The following is a 25,658-nucleotide window of genomic DNA, read 5'->3' on the forward strand; positions in this document are numbered from 1 at the left end:
ACTGAAATGAAAATATATACCCAGTGTTTTTTGTTAAATGGAAAAGGCTCTTAACAGAGGAGGATGTACAATATAAATACATATACATAAAATATTCCAAAATGTAAACATCTCTCTAGGTGAAAAGATTGTAATTTTTTTCCCTTTTTAAACTGTATTTTCTAATTTTTTATACAATGGGCATATATTACATGTGTGGGTTTTTTTCTTTTTAAGTTTAGAAAAATATGATAGAGCAGGGTCAGCCTGGAGAGGGGCGGAGAGACCCTTTTTCCCAGGAAAGGTGGCAGCGACGCCGTCTCATCGCAAGCACCGACTGGTCTTTGTGCCTCTGCTGCCCCCGTGTGGCTGTGGATAGACATGACACCCAGAACCCCTCGACTAGACCCAACCTGGACCAAACTCCACGGTTATGTTGGACGGATTCCTCTTCCCCTGTTCACCAATTCATGACATGGATTTGTCTCATTCATGAACACAGGACTTCTGCAACAGCAAGTGCTAGGACAGGGGGGTGGGAACACTATCAGCTCAGGACGCTAACAAGATGGATACAGACGCTGGTGGGGTTCAGGACCCTGAGAACCACTCTGGCAGGTGTAAAGGTGGAGATAAGAAGAGAGGAAGCCTCAGGAGACTAATGGCCAAAGGCAACCATGAAACCGGAAACCTGAAGTCGTACTGGAAACCAGCTCCTTTGCCTCAGGGGATCAAGGTGATACCACATGGAGCTGGCGACATTTACTTACTTCTGTTGTTTGTCCACAGAGCAGTAGAGGTGATTGCCCTTGACTTGCTCTATGACCACACATTCCCAGAAATGCAGGGAAACCCAGCGGGGTCACAATGTCCACTGTTCCTACTGATGGTATTTTTACCTTATGACTAGATTAGCCTGCTGTTTGAGCAACAGACCATGAAGATTTAGGAAATGGGAGCCAAATTGAAATGACACGCAAATAGATTTACCCTGATCCCTTAACATTTGCAAAATTGTTACTAGGCATTAGTGCTAAGCCTTAAAATGATGAATTAAAATTTTGCTTACCTAAAAGTCAATTTTTCTCTGCTTGGATTGTCAGATCTATAACAACTAAGGGCAACAGGATCCCTTGACTAATGAACACTTTAATTTTCAAAGCATAGGCAGGCTCCGTGAGCGCACGCACATGCGCGCGCGCGCACACACACACACACAAACACACACACGATGAAACTCCCCAACCGCCATTTCTCAGCCCTATACCTTAACCCCTTTCTCTTGCGTATGACTCTGGGTAAAGCTCAGTATGCTTCTCCTACACCAAGGCTCCAGGACCAGCTTGCCTGCCTTCAAATGCAGCCTTCTAGCATTTACTGCGTGACCTTGGGCAAATCACCTAACCTTTCTGAGTCTCAGGACCTCCTTTATATAATGGGGATAGTAATAGGACCAGCTCATAGGGCCATTAGAAGGTTAAATGAATTAATACCTATAAAGTGCTGAAAACAGTACCTGGCACAGGAGGTGCTAGAGGAACTATGCTATAGTTATTTTTCAAAACGGGCTTAAAATGTAATTAATTAATTAACTTTTAAAAACAGTAATTAAAAAAACAAACTTGGTATTCTCTCCATTTTTTTTTACTAAAAAACACCATCTATTACTCAAACTGGGTGACAAAAAAGTGGTCAGGCCCTCTTTGTCCACCTCTTAAGTCTGATGTCATTTTCAGGAGAATCAGACTCATTGACCTTATTCTTTTCCAAGCCTCTTCCTTAACCCCTTCATCATAGCCCTTATCAGAATCAGCCTCTTCATCAATCCCACGTATTTTAGGAAAAGTAAAGGACGTGCATGTGTGTGTGTGTGTGTGTGTGCATGCACACACACACACACACGGGAGGAACAGGTGAGAGAAGTGCGACCATCCTGAGCATCCTGACACAACTATCCTTTCAATGTCATCTCCTCCCTTTTCCTCCCAGCTCTGGCCCTGGATCTCCCCCTCTTTCCCCACCTTCCATCAGGCAGTTGTGTCGGTTCCTCACGCCAGGGACCCTCACCTGTTGGTGTTCTCCAGAACCTCCACCTTTTTCCGGAGCTCGGAGTTCTCCGTTGAACAAGACTCCACCCTACAGAGGAGAGAGAGAGAGAAAAATAAACTTAGTTTTTTATCAGGGGAGCAAACACTAAGCCAGGAGCTAGGATGGAGGCAGGTGGGGTTGAGAGAAAAAAGACAGGGAAGGGCTTCCCTGGTGGCGCAGTGGTTGAGAGTCCGCCTGCCGATGCGGGGGACGCGGGTTCGTGCCCCGGTCCGGGAGGATCCCACGTGCCGCGGAGCGGCTGGGCCCGTGAGCCATGGTTGCTGAGGCTGCGCGTCCGGAGCCTGTGCTCCGCAACAGAAGAGGCCACAACAGTGAGAGGCCCGCGTACCGCCAAAAAAAAAAAAAAAAAAAAAAAAAAAGACAGGGAAGCAGCTATTCTAGGGAGGTGTGGGAGAGAACATGGCCAACCTGAGTTGGGGAAAAGGGTGAGTAGACAAAAGAAAAAAGAGAGAGAGAGATGGGTAACCAGTGCCTCAGTAATGTAAAATGAATAGGGATGGTACAAAACATAAACTTCTTTTAGGGTGTTCCAACCTTGATTTCTCTCGACTCTTCCCTATGGCTCTCAATGTCCATCACAATTCTCCCTCTATGCTACAGGGTCTGGATGCTGCTGGCTGTACTCTTGACCTGAAGGACTGACAGGAAGCCCAGGGTCTTGGGGCAGGGGGAGAGTGAAGGACAAGAACCCGGGACCTCAAGACAAGGAATCCAGGTGCCGGAGCAGGCATGCCCCAAAGAGGCAATAAAGAGATTTTCATCGAAACATCTTGACCCTGGATACCTACAGACAATAACAAACAGAATGGGACTGCTTAATGCTATATTACCAACACCTAAATCAGGAAGAAGACACACTGACTTTCAGTAGGAACTTCAAGAACCAGCCAGGATCCACCAACTGCTCTTCTCACCAGACACACATAAAGATTCATTTCTAGGTCCCGGGACTCATTCCAATGGTATTAGTTTGCCAGATGGGAACTATTTTCTAGGGCTAATACAAAATTGTATTTAATTTACGTTTTTCTAACAGTGCTCCTGATATTCCAGGCTATTCAGAAGAGCACAAGGTGCCTTCAAGTGTTTTTGTGAAAAGTCACTCACCTATAACACAAATTATAGTGGACAGAAAAAAGAGAACGCCAACCTGCTTTATTTACTTCATCCCCTGTTGCTTTCTCTAGCGTGCGAGGGTGTGTGGCCAACAGGAATTGATTACTTAGCGCCTCTCCTCTGAGGAGTCCAGGAATATGCATGAAGGTTAGCATTTGTACTTATTTGAAAGGAAGGCTTCAGGGACTTAAGGACCCTTGGTTGGAAACTGTGCGGTACAAATGCCTACTAAGACTGAATGTACTTTTTATCACCAGCCAGATCTATAAGCTTTCCCCTCTAAAAACCACTAGGTGGCAGGCAAAACATAGCTGATAAACCAACGGCCTTTGCCGGGGTCCAGACCAAGAAATTGAACCCCCTTCTCATAGAAAGCAGGGCCCCCCCGCACTTACATTTCTCTACATGAATTGCTCAATACACACAACCACTTTGGCAGGAGGCTTACTTTTTCTCCAAACTGTCCATGTATTCCTTCTTCTTCCTCCTACTTTCCTGGGCAGAAATCTGCAATGGAAGGGGAGAAAAAAGGATTATGTTCCAGCTATCTCAGTAAACCAGTATTGACAAGAGGCCATGAGCAAAGAAACCACAAAAGCCCTGCTCACTTTTGTGGCCACTTCCCATTTGTTTAACCTACTGGCTCATCTACTAATCACCTCTTCTGTCCTCCCTAGTTTCAACCAGCTGATGTTCTCATCTACTTTCCAACACACTAGGCCCCCAGTGAGAAGGACAGTGGTCCAGGAGTCAGAGTGGAACATGTGGGTCACGAACCATCTGTATGGTCTTAGATAAATGATTTCAATTCTGTGGACCTAGTTGGCTCAACTATAATACATAATATAAGCCAGTTGGGGTTAGTCGTATAAAAATTCCCTGGCGGTTCTGCACATGGACGAAGAATTTTAACTCTAAGCTCTTTCCTTCCTCTCTCTTTGTCCCCTCCCTCCTGCTCTGCCCACGCCCTAGCCATGCCCCAGGGCCTCTGCACCCCTGATCCCCACTGTAGGGGCCTAGGACTAGGAGACTGCTGGACCCAGGTATAGAACAGTGGTCTACAGAATTTTTTATCAAAAACCTCTATCAAGAAAAAAAATTAAGCAAGCACCCATAATACATTTAAATTTATTCATTTATAAATTATATACATGCCTACTAGAGGGAAATATTGTGTATCTAATAAAACAAATTTTAAAGGCTGAGATTTTTTCAAAATGTAAATGGGAGTTCTAATATTTTCTTCCCGCCCCTGTATGGGTCATCTTAGGCACCACAGAGTGTGCACGCCCGACCTGGAGGCCCACTGACCAGAAGATGTATGGGGAGGTCTGGGGGAAGACAGGGGCAAGCCTTGGTCCCCACCACGGGATGGGCCAGTGTTGGCCACCGGGAAGGGAGGGTGCGCATGCTGGCCAGGTTTGCTCGCTGTCTCTGCTCACAGAAGCACCTGCATTTGAAGGGCTCACCTTGTTCTTGATTTTCCTCCGGATTTTCTTCAGGGCCTTCTCCTCTGATTTTGTCAGGGGCAACTTGGTGGGGATGGGATAGCCCTCGGCAATCAGGGTCCTCTTCTCTTCCTCCGTCAGGACCAGGGGGCCTGATCCCTGCAGCTTCTGTGCAGACCAAGGAGCAGAAAAGGGTCAAAGAGGAAAAGCCGGGCGTGCCGGAGAAACACCTCCTGAGGGGTGAGGAGGGTCTGTTAGGATGTCTTGCCAATGGCTAAGGGAAAAGGAGGCCCATCTCTTTTGGTGAGAAATGGGCACTTTGAAGTGGAAGCAAAAATGCAGAAGACACTCGTGTGAGTGTTACAACCCAAGGATTATAAGGGAACGGGTAAAGAAACCTCCACCCATTATTTCCCAGAAAGTACCCTGCTGGCTAAAACAACAAAATTAAAGGATACAATTCATTTCCCACATCCCTAGAGACTTCCTGTCCTCGGAGTGATGAAGGATTCACTTGGAACTCTGTTTGCGGAAAGTTTTGTTGTTCTCCTAAAGATGCCATTTTGCAAGATGCTCTCTAAACACTAGGAGTTGCTTCTTGACCTCTACTTCCAGCTAAGGGGCCAGGGCTCCTAGGGACACACCTGCAGGCATGTTCCATGAAAGTCACTGGTCAGCACAGTCCCAGACTGTCCATCATAGTGGAGATGAAAACTGTAGCTCATCTCATTTCACCCACATGAGGACAATGTGTTTATAATTAGTCAAATAAATGGAGTACCTACTGCATATTAGCTCCACATCAGATGCATGGAAGAATCAAAACGAACTCCATCTCTTAAGTAGCTAATGATCGAGACCGAGACTAAATCGAAACACGTGAAAGAATGAGAGCAATTAAATGCTAGACTGTAATATTCACTCAAGGTACGTTAAAAATATGAAGAAGGAGAACGCTTATGTGAGTTTGTGTGATAAGGGAAGGCTTAGGGTAGCAGATAAGGCTTGAATTGGGCTTCCTGAAAGAAAGGGGGTGATTTACACAGAGGAGGGCATTACCACAAAGGCAGTATTGTAAAAAGTAACTGAAGAAGCCACTCTGCGTAGAGGGGTGAGGAGTTCTGGAAGCAGCGGCAGGTTGGGCACGTAGGAGGGTGTTTGTACCCAGCAGAGGTATGAGGGCTTGATGCCAACAGATAACAGGGAAACAACACAGCTGAGCCAGGGTATGATATGGGAAGGATTTCCTCCATGACCACGTGGAATGGATTAATTGTGGTAGGACCCACAAATCCATAGGATGGACACTATTTCAGTAATCAAAGGAGTGAAGGGTTAGAGGAGAGAAGGCAAAGGTGGAGTGGAAAGAGTTAATTCCCTGGCCCTCAGTAATAGTGATATATAAGAACGTGGCCACAGATCTAGAACTTTCTGAGTTTCTGACATAGACAACTCAAATTTTCAAAATTATGTTAATTAATACATGATTCTTCTAAGAATTTTTAAATAACTCATTTCATTCAAATTTTCTCTATGTGATATTATAAATTCAGTAAGGCTGACTAATTTTTAAATCCTCATAGAAATCAATCGACTGTTCAGAACAATGAGAAGTTAATTATCTAACCCTAATTTTTTTTTAATTTATTTATTTTATTTTATTTTTGGCTGTGTTGGGTCTTCTTTGCTGCATGCGGGCTTTCTCTAGTTGCGGTGAGCGGGGGCTACTCTTCATTGTGGTGTGCGGGCTTCTCATTTTGATGGCTTCTCTTGTTGCAGAGCACAGGCTCTAGGCGTGTGGGCTTCAGTAGTTGTGGCACACAGGCTCAGTAGTTGTGGCTCGTGGGCTCTAGAGCACAGGCTCATTAGTTGTGGCACACGGGCTTAGTTGCTCCGCGGCATGAGGGATCTTCCTGGACCAGGGCTCGAACCCGTGTCCTCTGCATTGGCAGGCAGATTCTTAACCACCGTGCCACCAAGGAAGCCCTACCCCTAATTTTTATTTGGAAAAATTATATATGTGAGGGATGAATGTTGACTCATGATTTCTATCCTGAGTCACTGGGTTAAGAGTTGCACCACAGACAAAAAGGGTTAAATTATATTTTTGAGCTTTAGACATCAATGCATTTACTCTCAGAGCAATTTTTCAGTTCATCAAAGATTGCTTATTTAAAAAATAAATTATTTCCTATCATAGGTCATAAAGACCACCTAAATTAATGATAAATATTTGTGATACAATTTTGAGAAGAAGAACAACCCATTTTTATTCCTCATGTTTGTAGCTATAAAAAAGAAACATGTGAATAAAAACTGGAAGTGTGCACAGGAAAGGAAGAGAATGTGTTAGCACGATGAGGTCACAGGCAGGTCTTAGAAAATGTTCTTTAAGACTGTCATCCCCCTGCTTCAGCAGTTAGACCTAAAACTTCCTACAGTCTCCAAATGGTACCCACGCTGGGTGAAGGTCCGAGTGACAGAATGGGGGATGGGGGTGCAAGGATGCAGGGGACACTCACGTGCGGTGCGGTGAGGAGTGGGGAGCTGGCAAGTGCCGAGGGGGCCCGCGCTGGGGCCCTGGCGGGGCTGTGGGTCTGCGGCAGGCCAAAGGGGTGCAGGCGCGGGCTGGGGCTCAGGCTGCCCTCTGAGTCGCTGCTGTGGCTGCTGGGAGGGGTGGGCGGTAAGTGCAGGTGGTCCACGGAGGCTGAGGGGAAAAGAACGGATTGCATCCATCAGGGAGCAACAGAGCAGGACTTGGGGCAGTTCAACATTCAATATCCCTCCAGCAGAACTCAGGACAGCCGAACGAAAGAATGAGGAATCTCTGTGTGTGGATATGGAAAGGCCTCCAAGATGTATTACTATTAAGGTTAAATTTTAAGAGTGTTTCTTTCAAAAAATTTGAAAGGTTGCATTATCGGGTTCCAGGTCCGCAGTCCTTGATGTGGCCTCGTGACAGGTGCTCTTGGCTTGATTTTCAGGCTTTATTTGGGATACATTTTTGGATTGGGTTTTTCAGTTTTACTTTGGTCAATGGGGGTTTCAGTAGATGTGACGTTATTGTCTGCTGGTCTCAGCCTATAGAGGAGCGGAATAAATCAAGGTGCAAAACAGTGTATAAAGTGGCCCTCCTTTTGTACGAAAAAGGAGAGAAAGAGAATACAGACCCCCATTTGCTCGTATCTTCGTAAAGAAACTCTGGAAGGTATATAAGAAACTAATAAAATTATGATGTAATGGGGGCAGGGGAAATTACAGTAAGTAGGGATGGTGCTGGCATAACCTTCCCTCTGTTCATTTCATATAGTTTCCATAGTTTGACTTGTAAACCATGTTAATGTATTAGGATTTTTTTCTTTCTTTTTTTTTTAATAGCAAAAGCAAGGAGCCCATGAGTGTTTGAGAAAAGCTCATTTGTTTCTGGAGGAATGTGCATGGTAGGGCCCATAGGCCAGATGCCAGGCATTCTTGATTCAGATAATACCCAATCCATCTGTGGATAGACAGGTAGGCATTGGAAGACAAATTGGGGGAGGGGTGTCTCCCACAAAGTCTTCCAGCATCTAAGCATCCTTCACCTCTCCTCAGGGAGACACCCACACACCCTGCCGGGGCCTTTGAGCCTTAGCCGGTGCCAATTTTGCATCTCCAGGGCAGGAGGGATGGGTTCCCGAGGGAGGAATCCACTCTGGAGTTCAACCTGACAAACGAGCTTTGGGGTCTCACTCTTTTTCTGACCTGCAAATCTTCACATTGTGCTGAAATACCTTGACAGCCAGCTGCCGTTACTGAGCCAAGGAACATGACCTTGGGTAAACCTTTCACTCCACACCCCTCCTGGAGCCCCCAGGACAACAGAGCCCTGAGTGCAGCGGCTCTGAACTGGGCAAGGAGCCTGGAGGCCTCATACACACCTGGCCTTCCACGGCCAGAGAACAGCTCGGGGCCATGGAAAGGCCTCGGTCTCCAGCCTGATGTATTGTGAATGGGAAGAGACTTTCTGACACACAGCTACTCACCTAAGAGAAAGGATTCCCCCATAGCTGCCTTTGGAGGTGACAAGCTGCAACCAGACGGCTCTCTCGCCCACTAAGACACCTGAATATCCAGGTAACCATAGGTGATGTGTCTCTCTCTGCCACGCCCCGCGCCCACTCCCATTCACAGCACACTTTCGTTCTCTCTTTCTCTAACCCTCTTTTCTCTTTCTAACATACTGCTTTTCACTAGATGCTTCTCCGCCCAAGAGCTCCCTGGTTTTTTAGAGTCCATGGGCACTCTTAAAGCTAAAGAATATTCTAAACCAATCCTATGCATCTCCACTGCCAACTCTTCTGCCACCACTTCCAGGCAGCTAAGGAGGGTAGGTATGCGCCTTAAACTTATGTGCTCACCTAGGAAGGAGTCCCAAGCGTGTTAACCAAGTTTTTCCCAATGCCATGACGACCTATGGCACTCTGTGGTGTCAGATGAATTAAGCAAGGAAGCCATCAGACTGGGGTGGCTCCAATGCTCTGGTGGCCCTACGTAGGCAAACCAAAATCTAAGCCTCTAAATGCTTCAAGGTTACCAGACTGAAACCCAGGACAACCGGTCACAAACAACCAACTTGGCTTTAAGTTATATCCAATCAATAATTTCCTTACTTTGGGCTTTCCTGGTGGTGCAGTGGTTAAGAATCCGCCTGCCAATGCAGGGGACACGGGTTCGAGCCCTGGTCCGGGAAGATCCCACATGCCGCGGAGCAACTAAGCCCATGCGCCACAACTACTGAGCCTGCGCTCTACAGCCCGTGAGCCACAACTAATGAGCCCACGTGCCACAACTACTGAAGCCTGTGCGCCTAGAACCCATGCTCCGCAACAAGAGAACCCACCAGAGAGAGAAGCCTGCGCAGCAATGAAGAGTAGCCCCCGCTTGCCGTAACTAGAGAAAAGCTTGCACGCAGCAACAAAGACCCAACGCAGCCAAAAATTAAATTAAAAATTTAGTTAAAAAAAAAATAATTTCCTTACTTTGCTTCCACCTTTTCTTTATAAAAGTCTCCCCCCAGCTCCTGTCGGTGGAAACTTGTAACTGGTTTGGCGCTGCAGAATGTAATTAATTTTTGCTCAAATAAGCTCTTAAAATTTTTAATTTTTTAGAGTTTATCTTTTAACAATGCTTATCTTTTAACCATGGTAAACAAACAAACAAGCAAACCAAAACCAAAACAAAACAAAACCCAGGAGTGGCCAAACCTAACAGGGGCTCCCGCTGTCAGCCGTGCTGAGCAGTTAGTCTAGAGAACTAACCAAGAATACCAGAGCTCGCTTGTCCCTTTCACTAGGCACAGCCCTAATTATTCTAATACCGTTCTCCTTTTTCCAAGCAGAAGGTGCTCCACAGAAAATGAAAAAGGCATGGCAGGAAAAGTGAAGCAAACTCGAATCTCCTCTTACTTAATTATTAAGAGCTACTGCCCTGGCCACAGGTGCCTCGGTATCAGATTTCTAAATATCACTTGAAATGTTGCTCTTGGATTACTTACTGACAGGGCTGGGGACAACTGGCTACTTTGCCTAGAAGCCCTGTTGCATTCAAGGATATTTAATTTCCTCCTCTCTGTACATCTAGGATAATGAGGAAGGACGGCCATTTACTTTACCCTTGAAATGTTTCTCCTCCAGTGATCCCAGATTCCAAAGCCACTAGGGGATTCACTGGTACAGCTGTGACATTTTCTGAAGCATACTGCAACATAGATTTAAAAAGCAAGATGCATGTGATAGTTGTAACCGGTGTCACAAAAATGAAAGGAATTACTTTGGAGCAGTATATAAAGCTGAAAGGCACTAAAACGTGTATCACTCAGTGAAAAGAAATACTGTCTCAATATGGATTTTAGTCAGTATTTCTAATTTTAAAAACAGAATCCTTTCTTTACTGATGATAAAGGGTAAATGCCCACCTTGATTAAGTTGTCACGGATCAAGTCCTGAGTATGTTTCTGGTGGAATGAAGGTAGACTTTGTTTCCGTGAGCACTGCTACTAGGTAACATCTGCACGTTACATCTACCCAGTAGCACGGATACCCTTCCCATGACAAGTGCATATACTAATTTCCTATTTGTCGACCACACCAATGAGCTACCCTTCTAACCTTGTGCCAAAAGCATAAATAAAAAGGGAGGGGATGGCGTGTCTGAAGGCACAGAATTAAGAGCAGGATCTGTGCAAAGTAACTCAATTAAAAAGGCTGAGAGGGACGTCCCTGGTGGCACAGTGGTTAAGAATCCACCTGCCAATGCAGGGGACACGGGTTCAAGCCCTGGTCCAGGAAGATCCCACATGCCACAGAGCAACTAAGCCTGTGCGCCACAACTACTGAGCCCAAGTGCCACAACTACTGAAGCCCGTGCACCTAGAGCCCGTGCTCCCCAGCAAGAGAAGCCACCGCAATGAGAAGCCCGCGCACTGCAACAAAGAGTAGCCACCGCTCGCCACAACTCCTGAAGCCTGCGCACAGCAACAAAGACCCAACGCAGCCAAAAAAAAGAAAGAAAGAAAGAAAAGAATAAAAAAAATGCCGAGAGAGCTTCCTAGACTCCGTGAGACTTAGGGGTCTACGTTCAGGAATCCTGACTATGGGCTTCACAGGGGATGAGAAAAAGACTGACACAGAGAAAGAAGAAAGTGAAAGTGTGATAACCCCAAGTGTGACACTACTTAATTCTAAATGGATGGCAAGAAGCCCAATAGGATGCAGGAACAAAGGAGGCTCCTTGCAACAACTGTCATCTGAAATCAACATTTAAAAACATTGAATTGGTCAGACAGATAAACCGTGAATTCACTTCACAAAGGGTTTAAACTAGAATTGTTTGTTGTAAGTAGGCCAGGTGCCTTTGTGGATATGTGCCTATTTGCCTCTACTGATCATCACTCCAGGACAGGGAGCTGGGTTTTATCCACACGATGGCTTGAGGGCAGCGGTTCCCTTGTCCCCTTGTCAGCACCCAAGTCACAGCAGTCTACGAACATGCTGAAAAGTCACCCTGCCTAGGAGTACAAGTTAAAGATTTAGCTGGAAAAACTTAGGTTTCAAAGTTTGTATTTACCATCAAGAACAGAGCTATTTCATAAAGCAAGTTCTGCCTTTGGTACCATCAAGCCCAGCACTGTCTCACACATTCCCCATCTCTTTAGACGGTGCACCCACATCTGTTAACCCAAAGGAGAGAGTGGACAGACCTTCCTTAGGAGAGAAGTTTAGGAACTGATCCACTTCATGAGGCTCCAGCTTAATCTTAGGAATAACTGTCTGGCACGAGGAATCAACCTAAAGGAAGAATTTCAAACACAGTTTTTAAAAACCAATACCAAACCTGAAGAAACACCCCGGGGAGTTATTTGTCATCTGTGTCTTCCTCCCAGGGCAGCCCTGCTTCTCTGGGGCTGGCTAGGCCCGGCCGAGTGCAGGCTGCTTCTTGGACAGGGAGGTGTTTTAGTCCTTAACATTTCCCTCATTGCCAAACCTGGCAAGACAGGTGATGGAACCCTCAGAATTCTAAAATTAAGAACCCAGGGCTCGGGAGTTCCCTGGTGGTCCAGTGGTTAGGACTCAGCACTTTCACTGCTGTGGCCTGGGTTCAATCCCTGGTTGGGGAACTGAGATCCCACAAGCCTCATGGCACAGCCACAAAAAAAAAAAAATCCAGGGCTCACTTATCAGTGCTTTCTTTCTATTGTTTTTATGGACTATAAGGGCTTTTATCACAAAATAGTCTGGTACATTTTTAAGGGTCATGGCCTCCAGCAGTGTGTCCTGCGGCAGGAACTGTGCGAACCCAGCTGCATCCATTCTCTCCAGGTTCCTGACAACTGACAGCAACTAACCATGAAACAATGAGTACGGGAAGGAGGAAAGGTATCTGGCCCGTGCATGGGGAGCAAGGCCATGACCCTGCCCTTTCTTAGCGACATGCATGAACATGAACTGAACTAAAATCTCATGGAGCAAGGAGACTAATACAGACTCCAGAAGCCTAGTCCGATTAACAGACTCAGGTAGCTATTGAGAAGGGAATTCTAGAGGGCAGTGCAGAGGTGCTCTGTCCACAATCCCTCATCTTCCACACGGATGGAAGGTAAGAGCACAGGAGTGAGTACTCAGCAAAGCCTTAGTGGCCCCACCACTGCTGTGTTACCTTTTCCTGAACAGGTGGACCACTATACCTCACTCAGAGGAGATCTGACTTAAAGATCGTCAGCAGAGTCATTGTTTATAACCTGTGACTTTGAACTTAAGGAAAGTTAGGACTGGATTCCAATAGCTGGAAGAAGATGTACAAGTATGACTCTGGTCCATCACCAGACGCTGAAATACCCAAAGAGAAGGTGGAGTAAAACTAAATCCTACTTGCCGTAGGTGTGGAACTGAGCAAGGAAGAAATTCCAGATTTCTTACGTTTTCCACCGGGAATACATTAGGAATTGGTAGGTGGGAGATCCCTGAATTAAGTCAGGGTAACTGAGCACTACACAGGAACTAGCATTCCCTATTGCCACGGCACAGAAAGCCATGGATCGCGTCATCATCATAACCACTCCCTTTCCACCGGCTTAAAAATCAGTTCCAGGGAGAATCTTTTTTCCCCATGGATATCTATGTATTTTTAAAATTTTGTAATAGCAATCATAGAAAAAATGAAATGAGACTTGCTACCAATTTTTCTGGAAATGCCTTTAAAGGAAGTGATATAAGCAACGCTGACACCAAATCAACATATCCTAGATATATACATAAATACATTTTTACATACATACATACATATATAGTTATATATCTTTAAACATATACAACCACTAGCTCCAAAAAGATTAAGTGCCTTATTGGAGAATGAGGATCCGTATCTTTTGATCCAATCTGTTTATATGGAGGAAAAATGATTATACCCCAGCGTTCATTTCCAGAGGGGGTTCCTCCTTTTCAAAAGGGGTAGAGATGGCAGTGATGGTCAGAGTGACAGATGGAACTAGTCCTGAGGGCGGCTCGTCCGTGATTGGCTCTGTCTTGATGGTTGTTGATGGAAAGTCTGTAGACAGGTACCATTTCTCACTCTCCACTTCATCTGTGGGAAAAAGATAAGCACATGTGTGAATCTGTTCAGGGCATCAGGTATAAGTAAAACAAATGGCACCGACCTTTCTCCTCAAAAAAGAAGCTCCAACACAGAATTGTTGTGGGTAGAATAAAAGGAAATAAAACGAGGATGTGAGAGAGGAGATAAATGGATGAAGAAATGAATGGCAAAATGAGAATCTATACTTGCATTCACTTGAGTGTAAGGATGCCTGAAGCAACTCTGGAAGGATACATATGAAAGAAAGAAACTAGGCTCTCCGGGCAGAGCAGGAAGGAGACTAGGTGGATGGGGAATAGGATAGGAGAGAGAATTTCAGTGTGTAGTGTTTTATACTTCTTGGTTTTCAAACCAATTAATATATTATCCAGAAAGAAAGAAAGAAACAAAGAAATGCATTTAAAAATAAGAAGGAAAGAAGCGAATGGTTGACAACCAGGGTCTCAGGAGACAGGACTGGAGACAGGTCTCTGTCCTTCTCCCCAATGGATGGTTATTTGTTTTCTTCTTTTTCTTCTCACTCCCCATCATTGGTCCTAGTCTGCTTCTCTGCAACGTCGCTTATGCCTTACACGTGACCTAGACTTCCAGAATTTTACTTAGCCTTCTAGGAAACTTCAGAGTTTGTAACAGACATCTGCCCCTTGCTGAAATGGATGAAATGCTCATCCAGAGGAAAGGGCGGCATCTTGTCAAGGCTGGTCTTGGCTTGCCTCTGGCTTTCGTGACAATCACAGGCCTGGGGATCACAACAAAGCAACAGCACCGAACAGACAGAAGCACCTCCTTCGCTCAATGACATTCTCCTGGGAGCCTGCATGGTACCCTGCATTTCTTACCAAGTTACATCAGAGCAGGTACCTCAGCATAGCCCTGGGAAAGGAGGGAGGAGGGCAGGAAAGGGAACAACAGCAAGAAGGCTGCAAACAGGTGCAGAACGAGAGAAAACAAGTCAGAGATTCCCAAAGTCAGCATTCCTCACCTGTTACCAGTTTTACTAAAGCGAGACTAAAATAAAGCAAAGATATGCTCCCTTGCTTTATGAAAAACATTTAAACACACACACACACACACACACACCAGGTGCTTCGTGAACTATTACTATCCAGGGGAGCAAAGTCATTCACATTATGAATTATTTTACACTCAAGAATTAGGCTCAACTTTTCTTATGAAAAGGTACATGAACATCATTCAGAACTGTCAAGACGGCAGTGGAAGAGTGGGCACAGAAGCGAAAAACTAAAGTTCGCAATTGTTAAGGTTGTATTTCTTTTCTTTTTTTTTTTTTTCAGTACACGGGCCTCTCACTGTTGTGGTCTCTGCCGTCGTGGAGCACAGGCTCCGGACGCACAGGCTCAGCGGCCATGGCTCACGGGCCCAGCCGCTCCGCGGCATGTGGGATCTTCCCGGACCGGGGCACGAACCCGTGTCCCCTGCATCGGCAGGCGGACTCTCGACCACTGCGCCACCAGGGAAGGTTGTATTTCATAAGCAACTTCCTTCAAACACAGGGAAAGCTTAGATTCACATGCACCATGGAAAATAATTTTCCTCCAAATCCAATTTCTAATGGACTCAATTAATTATTCCAGCCCCAATTTACTTCCTGAGGTCAAATAAAGACAGGCAAGACTTAGGTTGGTTGAAGGTGTTTGCTTTTAGAGCTGGTTCTATGGGGCTGCTGAGTGCTATGGGGTGATGGAGGATTTCCATCATTCTCGGGGTGTGCGCCACATCCTGGCCGAGCGGGAGGGGCAGGTAACAAAGGTCCTTTTGAAAGCAGCCAGAGGATGGAGACCACACTGTACTTGATGCAGAACCCTGCTGGGCAGATGGGCCCCCTAGCTCAGCTTGGGGAAGCAACTGGATGAGGAACCAAATGAAGTACCTAACACCACTCCCAGAATGAGCTTAGGCATGAGGTCTCTGCCACCTGTAAGGAAGACACGCTTAGGACAGATGTGGGGAGGGGCTGGAGAGACAGAGAGAGCACAGATCCCATTTTCTCCACTCAGCAATGATGTGTTCATACCTCTGCCTTGTCAACACTTACAGCCTGTCCACACTGAGCAATATTTACCCCTAGCAGAGACTGGAAGAGAGACAGTAAGATGAAATATAGTCTCAGTATATATTAAAATTAACAGTTAAGGAGGCATCCCTGAGGAAAAGGTCACATGCAATTACCAGGGAATGGTGAGATAAGGCCAGATCCCATGGCTGTGTGGTTACAATTACTGTGACGAAACATAATTCACAAGGCACAATAGGTAAAAATAAATACAAAAAGCAAATACAAAATTACAAGCAAAATAGAGACAGGTAATGAAATTAGTTCTTCCAATCTGGCTAAGCCATTCTCAAAGTACACACATTCATAAAATAGGTCAAGATAGTCTATATTCTTTTTTTGGTTTTTTTTGTTTGTTTGTTTTTGCGGTACGCGGGCCTCTCCCTGCTGTGGCCTCTCCCGTTGCGGAGCACAGGCTCCGGACGCGCAGGCTCAGCGGCCACAGCTCACGGGCCCAGCCGCTCCACGGTATGTGGGATCTTCCCGGACCAGGGCATGAACCCGTGTCCCCCGCATTGGCAGGCGGACTCTCAACCACTGCGCCACCAGGGAAGCCCAAGATAGTTTATATTCTTAATGCTCAGTGTCCTACACCCCTATTTTAAAATTTTTTATATAATCTTTGCTGTATCAGAGATGGAGACTGAAGGACAAATAATGACATGTGAACTATGAAACAAAACTTCCCCTGAACTCTTCCAAGAGAAAACCCCAAGGAAGCTGCCTCTCCTCCCCTGAGCCTTTTGGGGACAAACCACTGGTGCTGCCTTCATGCTTCCATTTCAGTACAGCAATTTATTACTCTACCTTGAAAGATGTTTTTTGAATTAGAAAGAGGTTTAAGGCCATCAACCTCAGATATGTGTTTTTATAGATGAGGAAACTAACATGCAGGTCTAAATCACACAGCAAATATGTGGCAGAACCCAGATCTCCCGATCCATTAAAGAAACAACTAAACATGTAGATAAAGATGTGTGCACAGGGACTTCCCTGGTGGTCCAGTGGTAAAGAATCTGCCTTACAATGCAGGGGATGTGGGTTCGATTCCTGGTCAGGGAAATAAGATCCCACGTGCCGTGAGGCAACTAAGCCAGCGCGCCACAACTACTTAGCTTGCATGCCTCGACTAGAGAGCCTGTGTGCCACAAACTACAGAGTCCACACACTCAGGAACCTGCGCACCACAACTACAGAGCCCACGTGCCCTGGAGCCTGCGTGCCAGAACTAGAGAGAAGCCCTGTGCCACAACAAAGAGCCTGTGTGCTGCAACTAAGACCCAATGTGGCCAAAAATAAAATAAAATAAATAAATATTTTTTTAAAAAAAAAGATGTGTGCACAGGGCTTCCCTGGTGGCGCAGTGGTTGAGAGTCTGCCTGCTGATGCAGGGGACACGGGTTTGTGCCCCGGTCCAGGAAGATCCCACGTGCTGTGGAGTGCCTGGGCCCGTGAGCCATGGCCACTGAGCCTGCGCGTCCAGAGCCTGTGCTCCACAACGGGAGAGGTCACAGCAGTGAGAGGCCCGTGTACCACAAAAAAAAAAAAAAAAGATGTATGCACAAATATGCTCACTGCAGCATTATTTATAATCACGAAACACTGAAAGTAACCAAAAGAGTAAAACGGAAGGGCAAAGTGAATGAATTAGGGTACATCCATACAATGGAAATGTTATGCAGCCAGTAATGTTACATGTTTAAACTCTTCTTAATAACAAGGCAAAGAGTTATGATAGAATATTAAGGAAAAAACCTGAATATAAATTTATGTACTATTAATGAAGAAACTGATAGGAAAAAGAGACTGAAAGGAAATATGTCAAAATAGTAAAAATATCTCTGGAGAATAATTCAGAACATGAGTGACTTTTTTTTTTTCTCTAGTTTCATACTATTTCTAAATTTCCTAGACTGGGAATATATTGTCCCTGGATGATCACACGTGGACATGGCCTGCTTCTGCCTGCTCTGCTTCGTATTTTATGATGGTAATTATTACATAGAAGCCTTAGTGGGTCAAGTGGCCCATTTAGAGTCCCTTGACTTAAGAAGAGTCAATGAGTACCTTAATATATGTTATAAATTGCATAACTGGCTCCAGTTCTTCGTTTGTCCCTCTATCCCTGTCCTTTGCCATGTAATTTTGCAGTGCCCTCCTACTGGGGACTAATCCCTACCCTGGGATTGGCCACATGACTGGCTTTGGCCAAGAGGATGTTAGCTTTGCAACACAAGTAAAGTCTTGAAATGCACTTGTACAACTGAACTTACACACTTGTACCTTTGCCATCACACTTATGAGAAGGATGTGCCAGGACAATCTACTGATCCCAGAAGGAGGACAGACACATAAATCAGAGTTGCTCCCAGATGAGCCTGGCCAAGATCAGCTAACTCTCAGCCTTAGACGTGTGAGTGAATCTAGCTGAAATCAGCAAAATCGCCCAGCTGCCCCTGACCCTCCACGCCTAAATCAGCCAACCTCCAGCCAAGGCACAGACATGTGAACTCTAATAACAAATGATTGTTGGCAAAGCTAATGAGTTTAGTGGTGATTTGTTATGCAGGAATACAGCTGGCTGATACAATACAGCTGCATGTGTATACAAGAAATTAAATCCATTACATCAGAACCTATGGCAACAAATAGTTACACCTTGTTCCCATAATAATTCCTCTAAACCACCAACTGTGAACCATATCAATAAATATTTGTAGATTGACTGACTTGATCTACCAATTATATAATAAAATAAATGATTTCAGTTGAAGAAAGTTAGCCAGTAAGAAGTTTGGTGAGAACATTCCAGTGGTGGTTGAAATTAGAGAAAAAAGCTTTCATTCTGAACTACTAGGTATTGACTTATACTCTGTCCCTCAGTGGATCAAATTGGAGAAAGCAAAATGACAAATGTAACCTGTGAGATAGGGGGTTAACAAAGGATAAAGGGAAAGGGAACCAGCCGAATATGTATTACAATTTTTCTATGTGACCTTATTTTTGTAGTTTTATTTCATTGGCAAAAGATCAGAAGAGCACCATGGCTTAGAACTTAGATGGTTGAGTTATTGATAAAACTGCAAAAACAAGATTCAGTATACACTCTATATACTGTCCAATTTCTAATACTAATACTCAGATAGTGAGTGAAAAATTTTTTTATTGTAAATTGTGTCTATATGTCTTTTAAGTTTCATTTCAGAAGGAAAACATCACCCAATAAGGTCAGTAGTGCACTGTGGGGAGTAAGAAGCACAACCAGCGTATCATCTGATTTTATTTAAACAGCTCCCTGGGCTTCCCTGGTGGCGCAGTGCTTAAGAGTCCACCTGCCAATGCAGGGAACACGGGTTGGAGCCCTGGTCCGGGAGGATCCCACATGCCATGGAACAACTAGGCCCATGCGCCACAGCTACTGAGCCTGCGCTCTAGAGCCCACGAGCCACAACTGCTGAGCCTGCGTGTCACAACTACTGAAGCCCGCGCACATAGAGCCCGTGCTCCGCAGCAGGAGAGGCCACTGCAACTAGAAGCCCGTGCACTGCAACAAAGAGTAGCCCCGGCTCACTGCAACTAGAGAAAGCCCGTGCACAGCAACAAAGACCCAACACCGCCAAAAGTAAATAAATAAAATAACTTTATAAAAAAATAAAAAATGAAATAAAATAAACAGCTCCCTATCAAAGGTCAAACTCGACTGGCAAATTTCCTTGGCATCACCACTTAGCTGTCAGCAAGAAAATAAAAACAAGCCACTGTCTCATGGTGATGAATCCTTCATATCCAAGGATGAAATGTAGCAGCTATGAGCAATGGGGCTAGATGCTGAGATTACCAAGATAGCGGCTAAAAACCCCACAAACCAAAACCAACATAGAGGCAACACCAAAATGCAGGTCCTCAATCATTTCCATATGTGCTGCGTAAATAATGGCACTGAATAGATACTGATTCCTGGGAAGGGGAAAAAAGAGATTAAACTCTAAATTGGGAGTAGGTAGTATCTTTATAAATATGTCTTATATATGTGTGTGTGTTTTATATATATATATACACATACACTCATATACATATTTATATATGGTGTGTCTGTGTACTTTTAAAAAGAGAAATCACATAGGACAAATGCCACTTACATGATATACACATATATGTACCCATTAGCTATTTATATAATATGTCTAAAGTAAAAAGGAAATTTTTGTAAATTAAAGAAGTATGCCTCATCTAAATCCTTCAGCATTTGATAACTGTGTTTGCCCTTTGAAAAATTTCAAAGGAGCTGGCAAATCTTGGCCGATTTTTGACGTAAACATCTCTTAAAGGAAAATGCTAAGGCTGGGTTCTGGAGGCTGGGAGAGGGGCAAGAATGCAGTTGAATATGTCAGAATCATATGAAGCTGTAGCCCACTGCATGTTCAGACAGAAGGTAGGCGCCTGCCCGCCCAGAGTCCCCTCCCTGAGTGCCTGGACCCTGAAATCACCTCCAGTGGTGAGTGGCATGAAGAAGTGTTGAAAATAGTAAAAATAGCAAACACTGAACTGTGAGCGTTTACCACGTGCTAAGCATTATTCCAAGTGCTTTAGATATATATTAATTAATTTAATCCTAAGAGTGACCCTGGAAGGCATGTACTATGATTACCCTCATTTTATAGACAAGGACACTAAGAGATTAACTCCCTCACCCTACGTTACCCAGCTGGTATACGGCCAACCTGGCATCCACACCCAGGCAAACCAGACCCACAGCCCTGCTCCTGTCCCCTCTAGCATACTGCTTCGCAAGAGACCAATGATGAAACGGATCTCTAGCCAAAAGTGAGCATTCTTCAATTAATGTTATTTTGAGCCCATAATTAGCCACTACAAAAGGTGCAATATTGGTTCTTTCTATACTTCTCACCTTCGTTTATATGGACTCCTAATCCAATGTTCCTGAGGTTAAGAATTCCAGTTTAACACCAGCAAATAAGAGCTAAAATGTTCTGAGAGCTCACTGTGTGCCAGGCACCGTTCTAAATGTCTTCACGTACTTACACAGGTTTCTGTGATGGATGCGATTTCCCTTGTACACCTCCCTCACTCCATGCCTTCTGTGCTTGTGCTTACAGAACCTCTTTCCCTTACTCTGGTGTTCATGTTGTGGCCAGTTGATAAACTATGTATTTAATTATGTGGTAATTTACATAGGGCAATAATAACAAGAGCTAATATGTATTTAGTGTTTACTAATTGCCAGGCGCTGTTATAAATGCTTAATACATACTAACTCATTTACTCCCCCCAACAACAGCACAAGGTTAAGTATTATTACTATTATTCCCATTTTAAAGATCAGGAAAGGGCTTCCCTGGTGGCGCAGTGGTTGAGAGTCCGCCTGCCGATGCAGGGGACATGGGTTCGTGCCCCGGTCCGGGAAGATCCCACATGCCGCAGAGCGGCTGGGCCCGTGAGCCGTGGCCGCTGAGCCTGCGCGTCCGGAGCCTGTGCTCCGCAACGGGAGAGGCCACAACGGTGAGAGGCCCGCGTACCGCAAAAAAAAAAAAAAAAAAAAGATCAGGAAAGAAACACAAGAGTTGAGCCACTTGCCCAGGATCACACCATTAGTAAGTGGCAGAGCCCAGATTCCAGTTCAGGCAAATTGATTCCAGAGATGAATCGCTATACTCCATCCGTGTTCTGCATTTGGCATCTCAGGTCTTCCCATAGGATACTGTGTTTAAAGTATTCATTGAATAAATATCTGTGGAGCAAATGACCGATTTCAAAAGATTTACTTAGTATATACACGCAAAAAACCCTTGTGTGTACATTTCTTTTCCTTCATGAAAATTAATGACTCTTACCCATGAATAGAGTAAGTTTAACGCTAGATAGCTGTACATATTGCTTTCTTATACCATTCTAGCATTGCAATGGCCAGGCAAACGAAGAAGTCATGATTTCACTTCTAAAAGGGGGGAAAGCATCATTATTTTCTTAACCTGTTAGAAAAAGAAAATAAAAGGTAATCTCAAAAGGATGATGAATAGCAAAAAAGCATTCACCACTAGCCCAGGCTTCAGACTCAGAAAGGAAGGCTGTTCCTCTGCTTGTCAACCCCAAGCACATCAGGTTCTTTCTGTAGTGCATCCATGTCAGGGGACCCAGCTACTCTCTGTAGGGAGATGACAGACACATCTGCCTTTTTTTTACCCTAGAATCTACCCCTCTAAGACAGCTCAGACCCATGCTCTTGTCAGCTCAGACCCACAGCTCTAATCAAATGTGATGAAGATACAGCTATTTATCATCTCTCTGTGACTTTCTTTCCCAGGTCCCACGGCCTTGGAATATTTCAACATCAAGAGGTCTTCCCACTGCAAACAGGAAACCTAAGTCACCCATGACTCATCTCTACCCTTTCTTCAGCAAACCCGATGGTATGCTAATCCTGCTCTGGGTTTCATCTAATCCTTTCAAAATCCATTTTTTCTTTGCCATGGATGGTACATGCCTTTCCGTTTCTCCCTGCATTGCTATATCCATGCACACCTTCCCTGCTCTGGCATCATCAGACACGAGACACCATTTTCTTCTTCTAGACTCCAAAAAGAACACCATCCCACTTTCCTAAGGCCTTGTTTCCCATCAAATGCTGAGTCTCCGCCTTCCATCAGGCTACCTCATACCAGCAGCATCTGTTCATGTTTAGCTCACAGACTATTGTTTTCATTCCCGCCTATGAAAACAGCTCCTTAAACTTAGGATATCCACACTAAGCCAATGTACCCAGCCATCACTTGCCCTACTCACTCTAGAAGTCCAACCAGGCTAACCTGAAGGAAGATGATTATCATTTATGTGCTGGTCCCACCCTCTCTAGACCTGGAAGAGCCACAGTTATAGTCCTTTATTCCACCCAAAATAAAGTTACCTTGACTTGTGCATGGTGCCAGTAGATCACTTCTGTATTAGTATATTTTATGCTGAGTCTGTTGATATTCTATATATTTCCAACTTGGTTCTTATATCATCTTGGAGGATAGGGGCCATGTCTAGTTCTCTCTGAACAGCCTTCATCCAGCACTACTAAGTTTCTTCTTTAGGAAGAAGACTGAAATTAACTAACAAAGCAAATGAATACCTAGCCTCCCAATTTAATTACAGAGGAACATGACCAAAATAGAGTAACTCATGAAGATACCCTCCAGGTGGTGAGGTGCAAGACTTGGTCATTCACATATAAGCTTTTTATTCTTCAATCTACTTGGAAGCTTCTGCTTATCTCTTTATAACCTCTTTACTTTTTTTTTTTTTTTTTAAAGAACAGAAAACCCTGCTTAGCAGCCTTAATCATGGGCAGAAATGAACGAGCTGAATGTAGGATGTCTTTCTGGTGGTTCTGAAGGTCGAGCCCACATTCCTAGGACTGGCTCCTGTGGTTGCCAAACGATGTGAAGTCCTTTAACTCAAGTGTTTCAGAAAAGTCTACAGTCAAATTCAGCCCTGAAGACAGATGACTCCTGTGTAATCTTAGACTAGTGTTTCTCAAACTTCTTTTGGTCACAGACTCTTTTGAGGATCTAAAAAAATTATAAATGTTCTCAGCAGGAAAACTGACAAATGTTGACAGTCCAAAATTTTGCATATAATTTTAGGGGTCTACAGTCCATCTGAAGAACATGATACACTAACAGGATAAGAACACCTACATTTGCCCAATATAGTTGGCCTGGGGTTCAAGGAGGGAGGAAGAGGGAAAAGAAAGAGTGAGCAAAGAAAGAACAAGAAAGGAAGGAAGAAGGGAAGGAAAGAAGGATGATGGTGGGAAAGAGAAAGAGAGAGGAGAAAAGGGAGTAAGAGGGAGGGAAAAAAAGAGAGAAATCCAATAAACTGAGAGAGCGTCTGTGCTTGAGCTATTTAGCTTATCACTTTATTTCAGGCTTGGAAGCAATTACAGAAGAATGGCATTTAATCTCAGTAAAACTGGACAAGAAGATTGGAATCATTGGCTTTCTGAGATATAATGAAATACTATCCATCACTAGAAACAAGAATTCCTAGTTTTGCTTAAGCGGTTTAAACAATGCAAAAGATGAAGAAGATTAAATTTAATGCAAACAGCAATTTTTAAAAGTTGCCTATTTATGCGTTGCCTAAAGAACTATCATCCTCCTCGATCAGGAAGGCAATCTGCTTAAGAAAGCACTGACTCCAGAGAGACCTTTGTGAATTAATACTCCCTTAAGGCGGATGCAAATTGGGGTTCAAATAATTCTGTTCCCAAACATTTGTATATCCACAGAAAAACAGCTGAAGCCAGGAACTCGACAAAGCTTTCCCCGGCAAGTTCCTCATCCGTTCATGCACGCTGTCTACCTTTGATGTCACACATCCCAAAGGGTTCCTATCCATGTTCATTATCCCCTACTTATAAAAGTACTTTTGCTGGGACTTCCCTGGCGGTCCAGTGGTTAAGACTCTGTGCTTCCACTGCAGCGGGCACGGGTTCGATCCCTGGTTGGGGAACTAAGATCCTGCATGCTGTGTGGCTAGAAAAAAACAAAAGCTGGCATAGAAAGCTTTTACTCAGAGAGAAACCGGTACTTAACGAAGATGAACTGTGGATCAGAAACTCTCTGCAAAATATATCTGACCCACTGTACCTATTCTCAGCAAACTACCAGCATGGCCTATTGCAGTGTTGACTTAAAATGTTGCACAACCTAAAAGTTGAGAATTATGTTTCATTCGGCGGACTTTCTGAGGACTTAAGCCTGGAAAAGAGCCTCTCCGATAACTCTGAGGGACTGCTCCGAAGAGGTGAGGGACAAGCCGGGATATACAGGACTTTCTGCAACAAAAACCAGGTAGTCGGAACATCAAAAGATTACTGTTTATTAAAGAAAACCGGACACCTCAAGGAAATGAATTTAGCATTTTTCTCTGTGTGGGAATATGCAAGAGTCTGGGCTCATTGAAATCATTCCTTTGATGTGCACCAGAACTATCTAGGGCCAAGATCCTACTTTTTTCCATACTGAATCCCCTCGGGGTGCAGTCTGGCTGATAGCTTGATGGCCACAACATCTTTTGTTTATTGATACGATACAGCAAGTGACACATTCTTTGTGCACAGCAGTATAGCACCTCTAAACAGAAGGAGGGGCCAGATGGGGGGAACTGAATAGTGTGTGCTTTGGCCTAATGATAAGAAAGCTTCCTGGAAAATACTGACTGATCATTTCTCCCCACACTAAGCTATCAGCATAGGTGGCATCTATGAGTTCCTTTACGCTGCCTTTATACTGATTAGCATTAAAAAGCAAAGAAATAGTGTTATCGGGAAGAGAAACGGACCCTCAACTTTTGGAAACCTGCTTATTTGCAATCATTTTAGTCGGGGTCTTGGTTTAGAAGAATCAATGTCCTAGCCCTCGGCCCACTATGTGCTTCCCTCCAACCATCACCACTGTTTCAACTCTACTCAACGCTTTAGGGCCCAAACGAAATTCTGCCTTGTTCATGCAATTCTTCCTGTGATCTTCACTGGGCGTACGCTCTGTCTTCTGAACTTCTAGTTTCTTTTCCTCTTGGGACACTGCTCATATTCGGTCTGATCAAGTATTGGGGTACAAGGCATGTTCCCTAGAGTCTGAGTGTAAGTTTTACCATCGTTGTCTCACAAGTATCTACGACAGTGCTTGACACACAGTAAGTGTTCAACAAACACAGAAGTGAAGGGGAAAGTTGCCCAGATGGTTTAGGCCAGCTCTAATCCGCATAGTCTAGAAACAAGGCTGCTGAACGGCTGA

General features: G+C 44.5%; 1 protein-coding gene across 1 annotated transcript in view; it reads right to left on the minus strand.

Annotated features, from left to right (window-relative positions):
• The window catches only part of CREB3L2 (cAMP responsive element binding protein 3 like 2), a 120,862-nt gene that overhangs the window by 22,289 nt on the left and 72,915 nt on the right, over nucleotides 1-25,658 (minus strand). Inside the window, exons 3-8 of the mRNA XM_079930958.1 lie at nucleotides 13,594-13,769; nucleotides 11,890-11,977; nucleotides 7,175-7,359; nucleotides 4,674-4,820; nucleotides 3,653-3,711; nucleotides 2,047-2,115 (exon numbers count right to left, since the gene is read on the minus strand). Of these exons, the coding sequence (XP_079787084.1) occupies nucleotides 2,047-2,115; nucleotides 3,653-3,711; nucleotides 4,674-4,820; nucleotides 7,175-7,359; nucleotides 11,890-11,977; nucleotides 13,594-13,769 (724 nt within the window). The remainder of the gene's footprint in view (nucleotides 1-2,046; nucleotides 2,116-3,652; nucleotides 3,712-4,673; nucleotides 4,821-7,174; nucleotides 7,360-11,889; nucleotides 11,978-13,593; nucleotides 13,770-25,658) is intronic.

The sequence above is a fragment of the Stenella coeruleoalba genome (genome assembly GCF_951394435.1).
Source record: "Stenella coeruleoalba genome assembly, chromosome: 9".
Lineage (NCBI taxonomy): Eukaryota > Metazoa > Chordata > Mammalia > Artiodactyla > Delphinidae > Stenella > Stenella coeruleoalba.